The sequence below is a fragment of the Sminthopsis crassicaudata genome, chromosome 2 (assembly GCF_048593235.1).
Source record: "Sminthopsis crassicaudata isolate SCR6 chromosome 2, ASM4859323v1, whole genome shotgun sequence".
Lineage (NCBI taxonomy): Eukaryota > Metazoa > Chordata > Mammalia > Dasyuromorphia > Dasyuridae > Sminthopsis > Sminthopsis crassicaudata.
Genome location: NC_133618.1, coordinates 364,919,555 through 364,938,489, shown reverse-complemented (window position 1 = coordinate 364,938,489; position 18,935 = coordinate 364,919,555). Strand labels below are relative to the sequence as shown.

At 40.3% G+C, this 18,935-nt stretch overlaps 1 protein-coding gene across 2 annotated transcripts in view; it reads right to left on the bottom strand.

Moving 5' to 3' along the window:
* The window catches only part of AKT1 (AKT serine/threonine kinase 1), a 124,521-nt gene extending 110,957 nt beyond the window's left edge, over positions 1-13,564 (bottom strand). Inside the window, exons 1-2 of one of the 2 annotated variants that reach the window (XM_074291038.1) lie at positions 13,410-13,564; positions 33-190 (exon numbers count right to left, since the gene is read on the bottom strand). In XM_074291038.1, coding sequence (XP_074147139.1) covers positions 33-78 — 46 coding nt within the window. In that variant the 5' untranslated portion in view covers positions 79-190; positions 13,410-13,564. Of the gene's footprint in view, positions 1-32; positions 191-4,791; positions 4,907-13,409 lie in introns of those variants that run through there. The other variant, XM_074291037.1, reaches the window with a different exon arrangement.
* Positions 13,565-18,935: the final 5,371 nt, after the last annotated feature.

Sequence of the window (18,935 nt, the reverse complement as noted above, 5' to 3'; positions counted from 1 at the left end):
TCCCTGGGCTAGGGAATCAGAGTGACACTGACCTCGCTTATGCAGCCAGCCCTCCTTCACAATCGCAACGTCGTTCATGGCCGCCAGCAGGTGAGGAGAGGCTGGAAGGGCTCCGAGTGGTCACCTTGATCCTCCTGGAAGGACTGGAAGAGCTCTGGACTCCCAAGCCTGGGTATCAGTTCCAACAATTCTGGAAGAAATCAAGAAAGAAAGAGTTAAATAGGGATGTTTCTGGGCTGCAGAGTCAGGACCCATGTGAACTTTTCGGAACAGATTTAGAACTAGGGACATTGAAGACTATTTATCACACAAGGTGTCACACATATCCAACCGGTACTCCAGGGTCACAAGGAATGGCTCCAACAAAAAAATTCTCACAGACTCCTTAACCAAAATTTAAGGAAATGGTCTCCACAGTGCATTTGTTCAATATATATTTGCACATAAGCTAGGAGCAGGCTACAGGCACAATCAATCTAGAGGATTTTAGGAGGTGAAGTGAATAGAGTTCTGGGTGTGGAGTCAAAAAGACCTGAGTTCTAATCCAACCTCAGACACTCATTAGTTGTTTGGCTATGAGTAAGTCACTTAACCACTTTGCCTCAGTTTCCTCCTCTGAAAAACTTCCCAGAATTGTCATGAGGATTGAATGATGCAGTCTCTGTCGAGAGATCACATGATCCTTGAGACATAGTAAGATACTTTATAAATGCTTGTCTTAAAAAAAAGTCTGGCCTGTAAATATTATATGGGCAGCCCTTGTCTTATCTAAATTTATATAACACAAGTCAGTATATATAGCAGGTACTTTAAAGTGTTTGTTGATGACTAACATGGAAATTTTTGCAAGACTGCATATATAAAACCTATATCAAATCAGTCGTTGTTGTTTGTCCTTTGACCTCGAAGAAAATCATGACATCAGGGAAAGTGATACCATGACATGCAAGTGAATTGGATTTAAGTGAAGGAGGAATGGGCCAAATTACCAACTTCATTTTCTCCTCAGAGCCATATGGGTCCAGTGGCCAGATATAGATCCAAAATGACTGGAGACGGCCCTGGCTGCTGTGGAAGATCTTGGCCTTTTAAAGCTAAGGTCTTCAGCTGATCTCAGTTTGGCTGAGGCCCCACCCATTCAATAATTAAGGCCAGTCCAAAAAAAAAAAAAAAAAATCAAATTGGTTACTATCTCAGGTGTGTGGAAAGAAAGGGAAGGAAAGAATTTGGAACTCAAAAATTTTTAAAGAAAACAAATGTTAAAAATTGTTTTGGGACATCTAGGTAACACAGTGGATAGAACACAGGCCTTGGAGTCAGGAAAACCTATGCACTTGACACTTATCAGCTGTGAGACCCTAGGCAAGTCACTTAACCCCAAGTGCTTCATACACACTCACACCAAAAAAAACAAAACTGTTTTTATACATAATTGTGGAACAAAATAAAATATTATTCACAAAACCAAAATGTTTGTCAAATGTTCCTTCCCCTTCATCATCTATACTGAGCAGGCTGATCTCCCCAGCCTCATATCTCTTCACATGTCTTTCCTTAGACTCTTTCCAAGCCCAGGAAAGCCTTTTCTTCTTCCTTTCTGCTTGTTGAAGTCCTAGGAATTGGATTTATTCTAAAGAAATGATTAAATGCTCATATCCTTTGACCCAGAGATCTTATTGCTAGGTGTATATTCCAAGGAGTTCAAACATAGAAAGAATGGTTCTATTTACACCAAAATATTTATAGCAGCAGTGTTGTGGTAGGAAAGAACTGAAAACTAAGTAGATGCTTTTTAAATGGGCTAAATAAACTGGGGTTCATAAATGTAATGAAATGATACAGAGCCATAAGAAAGACTATGGGGCAATCAGAGGAAGACTTGGATGAACAGTTGAAATGATAGAAGGCAGGACAGGTAGGTGCAGTATTGGAGAGAGCACCTGCCCTAGAGTAAGGAGGATCTGAGTTGAAATCTGGTCTCAAACAATTGAAACTTACTATGTGACTCCAGGCAAGTCATTCCCAATTGAGGGAGGGAGGGAGGGAAGGAGGGAAGGAGGGAAGGAGGGAAGGGAAAGAGAAAGAGAAAATAAGGCAGAACCAGGAAAACAGTACATAAGACTAAAATGTAAATGAAAAGAACAAAAAAAAATTTAAATGTTGTATAAGGATAATGACTAAGATTGGTCCCTAAGGGGGGGAAAAAAAAACAACACATTCTTCTTCTCATTACTGAGATGAGGGATTATGGGTGCAGAACACTGCTTTATCTATACTGTTAGGTTAGAAGATGGGTTAGTTTTGCTTAAAAGTTTTTTTTTCTTCCTTTTTATCTTCTTTGTTACAGGATATGGATCTTTTGATAGATGAGGTGACAGATTTTGAAATGAAAGTTATATAACAAGAAAAATAAACTTTTTTTTAAAAAACAAGAGATAAACTACATGGTTTATTCAAGATAACTCAAATATAGGAAAACTTCCAGTCCTGGGAAATATCAATGCACAGTAGAAAGAACAGAACACTGATCCTAGAGTCAGAGAATGAGGGTTCAAATCCTATTGTGTTCAATCAGTTATACACCATCTATCAACTCCCTTGGCCAGGAATGAAGGAGTGGAACTATTTGGCCTCTGAGATTCTTTCCAGATATAGTTATGATCTTTCCAGTAATATTTAGAATTGACATTATACAGCATCCCAAAAGTCTTCAGCTTTTGAAGCCACACTTTAAAACTGCCCTAAGCCTTTTGGGACATGCTGTGTGAGCTGATGTTTGCCCTCCTTTGCTTTCTTCTCTGAGTTTTAGGTGGGAGAGAAAGAGGGAAAGAAGGGGAAAAGGAAGAGAGGAAGGGAGGAAAAGAAAGGAAAGAGAGGGAGGGAAGGAAGGAGAGAGGAAGGAAAGAAAAAGAAAGAGAGGGAGAGGTAGGAAGGAAGGAAAGGGGAAGGGAAAGGGAAAAAGAGTAGTGAAAGGGAAAGGGGAGGGAAAGGGAAAAGGGAAAAGGAAAGTAAAAAGGAAAGGAATGGAAAGAGAAGGGAAGGGAAGGGAAAGGGCTTATTGTGTTTGTATATAGCGGGATAGCATGTCAAATATTGTCTTTTAATCCTCACTACAACTTTGGGAGATAAATGCTATCATTACAGCCATTTTATAGATCAAGAAACTAAGGCAAACAGAGGTTAAGGGATTTGCCCACAGTTACTACATTCACGTCTGAGGCCAAATTTGAATTCAGGTCTTCATAGCTCCAGGGCCAGAGCTCTATCCACAGTGTCACCAGCTATTTCTATGTCCTATATTCTGTATGTAACAGAGGACAAAGATGATTTATTAATCAAGATCCCTACACTCAGAATACTGTTTGTTTATGAGGGGGGAGGATAGAATATATTCAATATGCTACACTGTAAAGAACATTAAGCTTCAGAATCAGAAAACCTGAATTTGAATCTTGCCTCTATCTCCTGTTAACCTGAGTGACTATGGGTAAGGGTTTGGACTCAATCTCTCTAAGATCCTTTAAAGGAAGGAGCTAGGTGACACAGTGCAAAGAGTCACTTTTAGGGCCTGGGCCTGGAGTCAGGAAAACCTGAGTTCTAACTCATTCTCTAGCTGGATAACTCTGGGAAAGTCACTTATCTCAGTTCCCCCATGGGTAAAATGGGAATAATAAACCATTATATACCTGCCTCCCAGAGTTGTTGTGAGTTTCAAATGGGATATTTGTAAAGCACTTAGCACAATCCCAGGCACATAATAAATGTTTATTCCCATCCTCTTATTCACTTTCAGATTAAATTGGAAAAGTTTGGAGTATGGTACTGGTAGAAGACTGAGCCTGCTATTTATTACCTACTAAGTTAAGTAAAGAAAGGCTCTTCTCCAAGAAAGGCTGGCTGGTAGCTAATAGATTTTTCAACCATGGCAACCCCAAACTCTGTTTGGGTTCCTTTCTATTTCTGGAGTGACAGTTAAAAAACTTGGAGAAAGGGGCCAAAAGGTGCTAAAAATCAAACAATTTTTAGACTGTCTACCAACATTAATTTAACTGCTGGTACTTTAAATGTGAGATCCTATTGTTTCATGACCACCACTATGACATACTAGTAGAGGAAGTGAATCATATCAATATTGACATTCTCACAAATGAAATGGAGACAAGAGGAAGTTTCAATCAAATGGAAGCATGGCTCATAGATTATTATTAGGGAAGCAAGTATAGGTGTTGGTTGGTGCTTTCACCCAAAAAGCAATAAGGAATATTATTTTGTGGAATGTGTATTTATTTCATCTTGATAAAAAGAATACCATGAAGAAAATAATTTTGGTTTACATGCCAAACTTCTGCTATAGAAGACTACATAAAAGGAAATGTTCAATTTTTAAAAAAAATCAAAAATGTGACAAAATCCTCAGAACCAAATCAATATACAGAGAGATGCTTGGTATCTTCAGTGGGACAGAGAGAAGAGAGTAGGGAAAAAACTTATTTGCGCCTAGCAACTGACAATTCCAAAAAAATATTATCCACCTCCAGAGAAAGAACTAATGAACTCTAAATGCAGACTGAAACATTTCTTTTTCGCTTTATTTTTCTTGTTTTATGGAAATGTGTCTTGCATGTATAATGCATATCAAATTGTTTACCTTCTCAAGGATCTAAAAGGGACAAGAGGGAAAGGGACAATTCTGGAATTCAAAATTTTTTAAATTGTCAAAAATTTATATTTAATTAGGAAATATTTAATAAAACAAAAATATATCAAATATATATATATATATATACTCACAGATAAACACACATATATACAGACACATATATGTGCAATTATGTATCCTGAAGACTTTCTTCAGAGAAGAGCTGGAATGTGGTGGTCACTGAAGGCAGCAATCATTACACACACAGCAGGATATCAAGGGTGACCACAGCTGAATCAGATCAGTGACTAGTTACAGCAAAGGTCAAAGGTCGAGAGCAAGTTGAAAGAAAAGCTCCAGATAGGGAGATGAAACTAGTTAAGTTACAATAGCTTCAACCTGATCTTTTCAAAAAAGCTACTTACACAGAGAAATAAGAAAAGGACAAAGGAAAAGCTGTAGAGTTGTATCTCAACTTCCTACAAGAGTTTAAGCAATGTAAGCAATAGCAAAATTTCCTCAGCAAAGAAACCTGATCTCCTTAAGCAAAGGCTTTTAAAGGCTATATTTATTTATACTACACATTTATTTTCAAAATGTCACAAAGGAAGGTGATAGAACAATATAAAGAATATCAGTAAAGGGAAATATGTTAAAAGATCTGCATATGACCCAACTATGTCAGGTTATCTCAAGAGCACTTTACAGAGGAAACTTGAAAGGGGACAACAAGTAGATGAAAAATAGAACAGATTCAGCGGGGGTCTCTATAGCAATCTAGTTTCATCATCCTTGGCAACTAAATCACCAGTCTTAGCGTCTCCAGTGTGGTTGGAGCGGACCAAGTACATAAAAGAAATCTGTGGTTATAAGCAACACAACTCTGAAAAGCACTGAAGGATGTATTTTCAGGAAATCTGAGAGTAAGGAAATAAGAAACTGAAAAAAAAAAATCATGCGACTTTTTTGGGTCTAGATTTTTTATTTCAAGATTCAAGGGAACCTCCAGGAGAGAAAACATTCTCTATGAATGTAAATCTATACTGGTCAACAAACAACTGGGGGAAAAAAATCAGACTTTTTTCTGATCAAGATCTGTGATTTCTAGATTCAGGAAAACCTCAGGTAAGGAAATTTGCTCTATCAAAGCAGATGTTCAATAACTTTCAGGATCAAATTATTTGGGGGCGCTCAGAGGTTAAGTGACAAACCTTAGGTCAGTCACTATACTACTTAGGGCAAATCCTTTCAGTGTGACCCCAAGCAAGTCATTTAAATTCTCATTGCCTGCCCCTGGCAACTCTATCCTACCATAAACACTATGGTATAAGGTCAGGCCCAATTCTCTACCAATTTACAGCATGCTGCTTTGCATTTTTATGACTACTAAAAAAAAAAAAAAAAAAAAAGAAAAGAAAAAAAGAAAAACATCAAGGATTAAGCTATGTGAACTCATCTCAATAAAATTTTTATAAGCCAAGTGTGACAAATAGGGAAATATCTTTTAAAGAATTACACATTATTTAACCTATATCAGATTACTTGCTCAGTTGGGGAGTTAAGGGAGAAAAATTTTAAATGAATGCTGAACACTATCTTTACATCTATTTGGAAAAAATAAAATACTATTGAGGAAAAAAAAGAATGAGCTATATTCAGACAAGCTTTTGCAAACAATTGTCTATAGATGTACACTTATAATAGTAAGAAAGTGTTAAATCAAAGTGCTTTTTAATATTTCTTTAAAAAAATTTTTGACTCAGTAGGACAGAATTCAGTTATCTCCCAGGCATATTAAGATGATAGAAAATTCCAAAATAGAGAGTATCCCAAAAGAGTGTTCAGAGATCCTCTGACTGAAAATATCAATCTCAGCATCAAACAAAGGGACATGTATGATCAAAAGGGCTCATTATAGTCACAGGGAATGCCTTGTAAAAAGTTCAAACGGAAGTGGTAAGGTTCTCCAGAAGAACCAGATAGATACTTTGGGAGAATGGAGGCAGAGACTCAGAGGACCAGAATTAAAATCCTGCCTTCTCCAATTTATTACCTATGTGACCTGGGGCACTTCTGGGGAATTTCAGTTTCTTCACCTGCAAATAAATAAATAAAATTCAAGAATTGAGTTTATATATAACATTGTGCAGACAGCATGAAAAGTTTGGATACTAACTGGGCCTCTGAAACAAAATTCAAGACTGCTCAAAAGAGACTGATCTAACAATCAACTGAGAAAAAACCAAATGGAGGAAGAATACCTATTGTTGCAACATGATTGGCAGCCCACTGAGTCAGTCCAAGAGAACACAGATCTTGGGCAGATACAGAAAGTGGAAAGACCACAAACTGGGCCCAAAATCAAATAGGGAGATGACAGAAGGTTGGATTGCATTTAGGAATTGCATGGCACTCCCAAGCTGTACTCTATCAAAAAAGCCCATCTTTTCTTTAACATTATTATTTCTCTTTGCTGATACTATGTGTGGTGAATCATGGAATACTACAATTTCAAAGGTTCAGAATTATTGATGACCCTAAGTAAAGGCCATGGAAGAGATATATGACTAAGACATGAGTGGGCTGCCATTTATTATCAACAATGACTGGAACTGAAACCAGTAATATAAAATACATCATCCAGGAAATGTTTAGTCCAAAAAGGCCAGGTTAGCCTATTGAGTAGCAGAATCTATAAAAGAACAGGCTAAGAGCTGTACCAATAACTTGTAGGACTTTTAAAGTATTTTATAACCATATTTCAATACAATTGATTTCTTTTACAATCCTATGTATTTGTTTTTTTGTATTAAAAAAACACTATTCTGAGGAATCCATAAGTAGGCTTCCCTAGCCTTGACAACAGAGTCCATGATATAAAAAAAATTTACAAATTTTGACCCAGAAGGGGACCTGCAGCATATTAGATAGAAGGGGGAATGATAGGAAGACATGAACAATAATTTTGTGGGACAAGAAGATACCTCATATTCAAGACAATTCCAATAGACTTGGGATGGAAAATGTCATCCACATACAGAGAGGAAACTATGGAGACTGAATGTGGATCATAGAATTTTCTTTTTTTGGGGGGGGGGTTATTTGTTTGCTTTTTCTTTCTCATGGTTTTTTCCCTTTTGGTCTGATTTTTCTTGTATAATAAGACAAAGATGGGAATATGGAACTATACATGTTTAACCTCTATCAGATTGCTTGCTATCTTGAAGAGGGGGGAGGTAAGGGAAGGAATACAAAAATCTTGCAAAAATTAATGTTGAAAACTTTCTTTACATGTATTTGGAAAAATAAAATACTATTTAAAAAAAAAGGCCAAAAAAACTCCAAAAACCTCACAGATGGGTTATTTGCAACGTCAGAGGGAATGTAATACCAATGAGAAGATGGATCACTGGGCTATTTATATTTTTATATGTTGAAAAACATTTCAAAGACCTCTAGAGATAGTACTACAAGGCCTATAACTGCAAGAGATCAAAGAAATGAGTTAGAGAATTCACATACAGAAATATTTATAGCAGCGCTTTTCACAGGAGCTAAAAAAGAGGAAACTAAAAAGAAGCCACCTATTTGATAAATGGCTAAATAAATTAAGGTATGTGAATATAGTGGAATGTTATTTCATAATGAAAAATGACAAAATGAACAGTGTTAGAAAAACAAAGACTTTTATCAACTCACTTGGAATGAATTGAGCAGAAACAGAAGTAGTGATACAATAACAATACTATAAAGGCAAACAATTTGGAAAGATTTTAGACTTTTAGATCTGCACTGATATATCACAATTCTAAAGGATCCATGATGAAACATAATACCCACTTCTTAAAAAGAGGGGTGATGGACTCAATATGAAGAATTTTTCATTTTTAGATATGCTCAGAGAGGAATTTGCTTTGACTCTGCATATTTTACTTTGGCACAATGGGGATGGGAGAAGTGGGACAAAGAGAAAATAAGTGTTTGTCCATTTAAAAAATAATGATAAATTATAACATGGGCCAAAGATAGGAGAGCTGAATTTAGAATCAGGAAATTGTTTGATTTCTGACTTGTTCTGTGACTTTGGTAAAATCTCTTCTGGGCATGTTTACCTCTTCTAAAATAGAAGATTTTCTTTCTCTAAGGTTTTGAAATCATATTACAAAGATAACAATATAAAATACTTTATGAGCACTTTACAGAGGAACACAAATCATAAGTTCTAGAAAATGGGGGGAAAATCCCTTTAGATCAGAAAAAAAGAAATCAAGAAAAATTAAAAGAAATCACACCTAAGTTAGATTCTAAAGTCTGACAGGACTTGGAGGTGAGGTGGATGGGGAGCAGGGGAAAGAAGGATTAGCAAGATATTTTATTTAATGGGTAGAGTCAAGTCATAGAGGCCAAAGTTGTATATGATATGAAGAACTAAATGTCAAACAGAAGAGATGGTATTTTTCTCCTACCAACAATAGGGAACCACTGAATAACTTTGGTCAATTATACTTTAGGAAGATGTCTTGTACAAGATGAAATGGAGAAGGGATAGAGAGCAAGGGAAATCAGAGAGCAGGCTATTATAATACATCCAGGTGAGAGATAGTAAGAGACTGAATTTGTGGCAAATTCGAATGAAGAGAAGGGGATGGATGAGAGATTGTGGAGGTAGATACAGGACCTGGTGAGTAATTGGATAGGGAGGTGACGTAGAAGAAAGAATCAAAGAATGACTGAGGTTTTAAGTGTGGGTGACTGAGAGAATGGTAGTGTCACCCAAGAGAAGGAAACTGAGAGGAAGGCCAGGTATGGGAGGGAAGATGGGTTCATTTGGTGACCTGTTGAGTTTAAAGTACCAGTGGAGTATCCAAGGTGATAATAACATTTAGAGGATGTAGAAAGTGATTTTGTATATCTTGGCCTTCAAATGCCAGGAAACTTCCTTTATCTTCCATATTTCCATGTATATAATTACCTCCATTTGTGTCTCTCATCTTCAGATCATCAGCTCCATGAGAATAAAAACTCTCTTTTTCTAATTTTGCATTTCCCTTAGTACTTTGAACAGAGTAGGCATTTAATAAGTATTTATTGATCTTTGCAGTGGGAGCAGCCTACAAGTATGATAGATTTCATATAACTGTCAGACTGTTGATAAGTTAGTATTATTACAAAGGCTGGTTCTCAAGAGATGGAAGAGAAGGATATATTTGAAAATGAAGATGATAAAAAAGAAAAGATATAAAAATTCTGAACCATAAAAATAACAGTCATTCAACAAGCAAATATTAAATCCTCACTATGTGGCAGACCCTATGCTAAGCACTATGGATACAAAGAAAAATACAAATAGTCTCTTTAACCCCAAAGGAACTCACATTCAAATAAAGAGGGAACTTGTAAATAAACAAGTACCTACAAGATGCATGACTTTAGTGGAAGGGGTCTAGCGAGTAGTGGGGGCTGAGAAGGCCAGTAGTGTTTGAGCTGAACCCTGAAGGAAACCAGGAGGGATTCTATGTTACAGAAATAAAGAGGGAGAGCATTCCAGGCAGGACAGAGGAATGTGGGGGAAGGGGGAGGGGAACAATGCCAAGACACAGAGAAAAGAAATGAGTGTTGTATTTGAGAAACAGTGGGTTGTTTATTGAATCAAATTAGAGAAGCCTGCCAAAGGAAGACCAGAGAAAAGAAAAGAGTTTATGGACAGCACCTTAGAGGATACCCACATTAAAGGGGCAGAAAGAAGAAGAGGAAAACACTAAGATTGAATCACAGAGGGTGAATGGTGTTTCAAAAGCTGCAGGGGAGATGGGAAAGGAGAAAACTTGAGGGGGAAAAAAACACAAAAGGCCTGTTATTTGCCTCTATTATTGACCCCTTAGGAAAGGGAAAAGGAGAGGAGGAAAAGAGACACACACACATCCCAAACCAGACACTGGAGTCCCACCCAACACTGATTTTTCCATGGGTGTCATAAGTGGAGAATGAGGCACAAAAGCCAAAGAAACGATTCTCTTGAAATTAGTCTATCCCCTGGGCCAACCAAGAATCAAGGGACATTCTCTACAAACGGCAGAAGGTTTTTTCTGGCAGAATCTAGCTTACCATGTGACCTTAGGCAAGTCACAAGCACTCTGGGCTACTTTCCTCATCTATTAAAAGAGGTGGCAAAAAAACCCTGACCCAAGCCCCTCTTATGGTAAACATTAAATGAAATAATAGATAAGGAAGCATTTTGGAGAACCTAAGGGACTAGAAACAAACACTGGCCCAACTCTTGAGATCCATCAGACTGTGGTGCCTTGCAAACTTTAAAGCTGTATATGTGTGTGTGTGTGTGTGTGTGTGTGTGTGTAAATGTTGGCAAGTATTGTTTTTAAGTTCTACCTTCTCCAGGAAGCCCTTCTAGACTACCACAACTTATGCTGACCTCTCCCTTCCTGACCAAGAGCACTTGCTGTTCTCAAGTCCCATTATACATATGATCTTGCATCATATATTGTTTACAATGGCAGTCTCCAGACAGAATGCCCAGAGGCACAGTTCATGTCTCTTCCTCTGATCTCTCCTCCATCAGAGCGGGGCACAGACCTGACTCAAAGACTCGATGTATAGTAAGGTAGCACAGTAGAAACCTGCACTAGCCCTATGGTCCTGGACAAGCCACATTCCCTCTCTGGGCCTCACTTTTCCTGTCTTGTAAAATCAGACTGATACTTGTTTACAGCACTGTTATGAGAAAATGCTTTGTGACCTTTAACCCACTAAAGACCACACAAAGGGTAGGGGTGAGGGGATGAAATTTCCTAGGTTTCAAGGACAGGCTTAATGAAACCCAGAGTCCAACAAAACCTGACAATGCCCAAACTCTTTCCTGGGGGGCTGTGCAGACCACAAAGTTTCCCTCAAAAGCCTACTGGCTTTATAAACTCACAATCAAAAGACAAGTACTGAAAATCTGCTATTTGGAAAGAACTTCTGTGGTCTGTGCTGAGATATGAGCTTAAATGAGTCCCTCACTGAGCTTTCGGTCTGAGAATGGCTGGCCAGGCAAAAAGAAGGAGTTCAGAAAGGAAAGGTGTCTTAAGAACCACCAAGCTATTCATGTCTTTCCCAAATACACACACCCACACACAAGTAACCCTCTCATCAGTGAGCAACCTGGCAACTCCTCGGTAACTTACAGTTTAAGACAGTTGCCTGAGGCAGTAAGAAGTTAAGCTTTGTGATCACACTATGAACATGAGTCAAGAAGCTGGATTTGAACTCAGGTCTTATCCGTCTTTCATCCAAACCACTTTAACCAATGGCTCTCACAACTAAAAGATGATTTTAGAGTTAGTGAAATTGGCACAGAAAGCGCAAAGGTGACAGCTGGGATGAAAATTAAAGTTTCTTAATTCCTCAACAAAGCCTCTTCCAACCTATCTCTCTTCCACCCCCACCCCCCAAATAATGGATACTATTTACCCCCAGCTGATTGATGAGGAAACTGAGGTGGTGAAAGTAGTTACTCACCCAAGGTCATATTGCCTGAGAATACAATAACAACAAAAATAATGATCCCTCACAGGTATGAGATGCTTTATAGCTTTCAAAGCACTTTCCCTTCCATTCTCTCATTAAATCCTCACAATAGGAAGCAGGCAGTGAATCCTCAGCTACTTCCCACTGCCTAATAAAGATCCTGCCAGTCAAGGGCCTCACTAGTCCACCCCTAATCTATCCACGCTGCAATCTCACCTCTGCAGTAAACATTCCAGCTACTTACTGTTCCCTCCATGAAGCTGTTCTCCTCCAGCTAAAACTCATTTCTCCTCTCCTCGTTTCTGCCGTTTGGACCGAAAAGCCCTGCCACATTCTCTCTAGGATCAGTCGTTTGTAGACACGTCTTTCCCCGTTAGACTGTAAGCTTCCTGAGAGAAGGGCGTGCCAGCCTGCTCTGTTTTTGAATTCAGAGTGCCAACCTCGGATCCTGTGCACCACGGGCACTTCACATTTGTTGAACTGAATTTTACACACTCAGTCAAGTGAATTGATTTGCCCAAAGTCACACAGAAGAGAACGGAGACGGGACCAGCACCCAGGGCTGCCCAGAAAAATCTGATGCTGGAATCAAAAACAAGCCACAGCCCGGCCCGGCCTAGGGATATCGAGGAGCAAAGGCTACCTCGGGGTCCTTGCTAATACAGCCTGGCCCACCTCCCCGGGTGCCCCAAATCTCTCCGGGGGGAGCCCCAATGTGTGTGCGCCCAGGTTCCTTCCTCCGGATGGCACGCCAGCTGGCCCCGGCTCGCTCCCGACCCCCAGCCCCCAGCCCCGGCGCGCCCCGCCACGCCCCCCGCCAGCCGGGCCGAGGGCGGCGGGCGCCTAGCGCTCGCAGGTCTGGGCTCCGGGGCCCGGCTGGCTTGGGGCGGCCAACAGCTTCCTGTTCGCTAATCGCAGGATACGGCGGCGGCGGGGAGAGGAGAGAAGGTCGGGGAGGAGAGGCGGGCAGAGGCGGGAGGGCAGCCTGCCCGGCCCCGCTTCCTTTTTTTTTTTTTTTTTTTTTTTTGCACAAAAGGAAACACAAAAAGCCACGTCCCGGGGCGCAACCCCGTGGAACAAAGCGCCCTCGCCCTCGCCGCGCACTGCCGCAGGTCCTGCGCCCGGGCACAGCAGGCCGGACCCCCACCCTCGCGCCGTACGCCCCCCCCTCCAGGCCCTGGGGCTCAGGAGGAAAGACTCCCGGACTCCGGCCGCCTACGGCCGGGCCGGGATGCGGGCTTACCTGCGGAGAGCCGGGCCTGGCCAGGCCCGGAGTGGAGGGGGGGGGTCTCTGCCGCTGGCGGGGCGCGGGCCTACCCGGGCCGGGGCCGCCTCTCGCTCTGCATGCCAGTCCGCTCCGGGGCGGGGGGCTGGGAGCGGGGGGCGCGGCGCCTCCCCTCCCTCCTCCCACCCTCCCGGGCCCCGGACGCTGCCGCCGCCGCCGCCGCAGCCGGGATTGGCCGGGCCGGGGATCCAGTTGTGGCAGCCGCTGTTACAGCTGCGGAGTCCGGCTAGCCTGCCCGCTTCCCTCCTCCTCCTCCTCCTCCCGCCGGATCCGGGGCCGGGCGGGGGCTGGGCCGCGCAGGGGGCGCAGGGTCCGGCCGGGGAGGGCAGGAGGGAGGGGCGGCCCGGAGAGCCACCCCCCGGCCGCCTGCAGGGCTCTAGGCTGGGGCTACCGCGGCCCCGGCGGGCGAGGGGGGGGCGCAGCTCCGGGCGCGGGGCCTCCGGATCCCTCCAGCGCGTCCGGCTCCTCCTCCTCCCAGGCGACCCGGACTCACAGTGTCCTACACACGCGCGCGCGCACACACACACAAACACATACACACAGAGACACTCACAAACACACAGACACACACCACCCCGGCTATTTCGCCCGCCCTCCCATTTCCCCGCCCTCCCCCAACTATGCAGCCAACATCCGCCCTGCTCCTCCCCGCCTCCTTCTTCCTCTTTTCCCTCCTCCCCCTTCCTTTTCTCCTCCTCCTCGACTCCTCTTTTTCATCCCCTTCTTCCTTCCTTTTCCCTCTTTTCCACCTTCTCTTCCCCCTCCTCGCCTCTCCTTCTGACTCTTCCTTCTCCTCTTTATGTACCCTTAGGAACATACATTGTGACTTTGTCTTCTAGTCCAACCCCTCGTTTTACAGATGAGGAAACTGAGTCAGAAAGATTGAACACGGAACAAACTACCTCCTACTCTATTACCTTCTACTTTGCTTTCCCATCGTCATCAATTTCTAGCTCTAACTTTGTTAGATCAATAGATTTAGAACTGAAAAGGAGCTTACTAGACCTCTAGCATAGCTCCCTCCCCCCCTCTTTTTTTTTTTTTTTTAACAAATAATAAAATGACCAATACCTATTTAGTACTTACTATATGCCAGGCACTGGCTAAATGCTTTATAATAATCTCATTTGATCCTTACAACATCCGAAGGAGACAGTGACTATAACTAGTTCTGTTTTACAGATGAAGAAACTGATACCCAGTGGTTAATAGGATGATACAGATAATAAATAACAAAGATGTGATTTGAAAGCCAATTTTTTTTCCACGGGAGGGAGAATAATTATGCAGTTCCCCCCACCCACCAGGCAAAAAACCTGGGAAAAGTAGAATTCCCTACTCCTGATTCATGGCACTTTCAGATACAGGAAGGTGAGGATAAAATTGGCAAACATGTGACCCATTCTAAGGAAATCCCTGCTGGACAATCAGTGCCAGACTGTCCAAATAGGGAGGAAGATGGCTCAACCTAGCCAGAGTAAGGACCTCTAGTATAATCAAGAGGTTGGGGGGGGGGGGGAATGGGGAGGGAACTTATTAAGCTGCCTAACAGGATCAAGACCATTGTCTGCTTCAGAAATTAATGTAACCTGTAACCTAGGAGACTATGTTGAAGCCTGTGGCCAAGTCTAAGGTAGAGGAGAGAGGAGATTCAAGAACAGGCCAGTGGACCTTGAATCAATCCTTTTAATTGGAGAAAAGAAGAAAGAATGTTAATTAAGTCCCTGGATGTAATTAGTTCAAATATATAAGGGAGGCAGAAAAAGAATAATCCCAGCAGACCCCTGCCCTCAAGAGAATTCACAGTCTTAAGGACAGAAAGGAGACTCATCAAGAAAAGAAAAATAATGCATGATAATTTCTATGGGAATACGAACTAGAAGCTATGAAAAATCTGACAAGGACCAGTCAGCCTGGTGGGAGGAGAACCAGGAAAGAACCTTGTTATGAAAACCTAGAGAGAGAAGAGTATCCAGAAGAAGAGGATGAAAAAGAGTGTCAAAGGCTTCAGAGAAGTCCAGAAGGATGAAGGTTGTTACCTTTGTCAGTTAAGAGATCATTGTAACTTTGGACAAAGGCATTTTGCTTTAATGATAATATTGAAAGCCAGATTTAAGAGAATTAAGAACGTAAGATGTGTATAATTGATACCACATTTCTTGCCTTCTTAAAGGTAGGAGGAAGGGAAAGAATTGGGAAATTGGCCTGCTCATCATTTCTTATAGAACAAAAGTATTTTATTACATTCACATATCATAATTTATTCAGCCATTCTCCATTGAATGGGCAGCCACTCCATTTTCCATTCTTTGCCACTACAAAAAAGAGCTGCTACAAACATTTTTTGTACATATGGGTCCTTTCCCTTTTTTATGATTTCTTTGAGATAGACCTAATAGTGATGCTGCTGAATTGAAGGGTATGCACAGTTTTATAACCTTTTGGCATAGTTCCAAATCAAGCAGGGTTTCTTAACCTGAGGTCCCTAAACTTGTTTGATTTTTTTGTCTTGTTTTTTTCCGTAACTAAAAAATCATGACTTTAAAAGAAGGAAGAGGAAGAGACTCATCATGAAAGAAAACAATGCATAATAATTTCTAACTGAGTTCTACTAACTAAAAGCTATGAAAAATTTGACGAGGACCAATCAGACAGACGGGAGGAGAACCAGGAAAGAGCCTTCTCATGAAAACCTAGAGAGGGGGAGAGTATCTAGGAGATATATAGAATAAGAAGAGAATGAAAGGCAGTGTCAAAGGCTTGACAAGTGAAGAAGGATGAAGATTGTTACATTAGTCAGTGAAGAGATCATTGGTAACTTTGGAGAAAGGCATTTTGGTTGAATGATAAGGCTGAATTCGAAGAAGAGGAGGAAAAGAAGGAAGAAGAGAATGAAGACATCAATTGTAGAGAACTTTCTCAAGTAGGTTAGCCAGGAAAAGGAGGAGAACAATAGAGAATGATTACTAATTTGGAGAGATGGACGATATGAGAGGTTTTTGAGGAGAGATGGTTGTGTTTCTAGGCATTAGGAAGTTTGTCAGTAGATAAAGATTGAACATTAGATAGAGTGTAGATTATAGAGGGGAAAATCTGTTGAAGAAGAAAGAATAGGATGGAAAGAGAGAAAAAGCCACTTCTTCATGTGTGACAGAGGTAAAAAAAAAAAAAAAAAAAAAAAAAGACAATTGAGGAAGAAATCTGGAGAAATAGCTCTTGATGAATGGCTCATTTCTTATCTCATTTAACCAAAGTATAAACTTGCAATGAATCAAATGCTGGGCCTGGAGTCAGGCAGACACTATGTGATAGTTACTTTATTTCTGTTTGCCTCAGTTTCCTCAGGGTTGTTGTATGGATCAAATGAGATGATAATTGTAAATTACTTACTACAGTGCTTAGCATATAATAAATGTTGTATGGTATTTGGTAATTTCAATCAAGTCCAGGTCTTCGTGACCTTGTTTGAGATTTTCTTGTTAAAGATACTAGTATGATTTTTTTTTCAGTTTATTTCACCAATAAGGAAACTGAAGCAAACCAGGTGAAGTGACTTGCCCTGTGTCATACTGTCTAAAGTCAGATTGAACTCAGGAAGAGGAATCTTCCTAACTTATCTATTGGGACACCCAGCTGCCCAAGCATTATATAAACATCAGTTTATTATTATTATTTTATTATCCCATCCCTGGAATGCAGTTCTACTTCATCTCTTATAATCTTTAACTTCCTTAACTTCCTTTGAAATTCAGGTCATGTGGCACCTCTTACATGAGACCTTTCCTATAACCCCAGCTGCTATTTTGTATTTACTTAAATGTTTACATGTTATTTTCCCAACAGACTATAAATCCCATGAAAATAAAGACTGTTGCCTTTTCTACTATATGTCCCTGGTATATATAGCACAGCACTTGATACACAGTAAGTTTCTAATATATGCTTCATTTACTGTACTCAGTAGACACAGAATATGTTTGTTCAATCTATACATTCTTAAAAGTTGGAATATGAACTTAATTGTTTTAAATGGAAATCTATTTACCCACTGATTTACAGGATTCTCCCAATAAACAATGGTTTCTTAGTTTTAGGGTTTTCCACCAATTTTCCAACTCAAATGATACTTTCTCTGTGAAGTCTTTTTTGATGCTTCCAGACAAAAGTAATATCATTCTCTGTTAAAACCTTAAACTCAAATGGTTATAGTGCTCTTATAAGAAAGCACCACTTACAGTTTTGAAGGAAGGCCTTTCACCTCTGAATGTCAGTGTCCTTATCTGTAAAATCAACAAAATAGGTATGATACTGGTACAACCTATTTCACAAGTGGGTGGTGAGGAAAATGCTTTGTAAAACCATTCCCCAACTGATAGGCATCTTTCAATTTCCAGTTTTTTGCACTGAGAAGAGAGTTGCTATAAATATTTTTGTATATATAGGTACTTTTTCTTTTTTAAAAAAATATCTTTTGGGATTTATGCCTAGTAATGGTATTGTTATATCAAAGGATAAGCATGATTTTGTAGCCCTTTGCAACTAAATGCTTTGTAAAGCAAAGTGATTAGTGACAACCAGATCTTTTTTTTTTTTTTTTTTTTTGAGATCCATTTTTTTTTATTTATAATTTTTTGGCAGTATATATGCATGAGTAATTTTTTTAACATTATCCCTTGTATTCATTTTTCCAAATTATCCCCTCCATCGTTCTACTCCCTCCCCTTGATGACAGGCAATCCCATACATTTTACATGTGTTACAATATAACCTAGATACAACATATGTGTGTAAATACCATTTTCTTGTTGCACATTAAGTATTAGATTCCGAAGGTATAAGTAACCTGGGTAGATAGACAGTAGTGCTAACAATTTACATTCACTTCCCAGTGTTCCTTCTCTGGGTGTAGTTGTTTCTGTCCATCATTGATCAACTGGAAGTGAGTTGGATCTTCTTGATGTTGAAGATATCCACTTACATCAGAATACATCTTCATACAACATTGAAGTGTACAGAGATCTTCTGGTTCTATTCATTTCACTCAGCATCAGTTGATATGTCTCTCCAAACCTTTCTGAATTCAATGCTGATCATTTCTTACAGAGCAATAATATTCCATAGCCTTCATATACCATAATTTATCCACCCATTCTCCAATTGATGGACATCCATTCATCTTCCAGTTTCTAGCCACTGTGAAAAGAGCTGCCACAAACATTTTGGCACATACAGGTCCCTTTTCCCTCTTTAGGATATAAGCCCAATAGCAGCAATGTTGGATCAAAGGGTATGCATAGTTTGATAACTTTTTGGGCATAGTTCCAGATTGCTCTCCAAAATGGCTGGATTCTTTCACAACTCCACCAACAATGTATTAGTGTCCCAGTTTTCCCACATCCCCTCCAACATTCATCATTATTTGTTCCTGTCCTCTTAGCCAATCTGACAGATGTGTAGTGGTATCTCAGAGTTGTCTTAATTTGC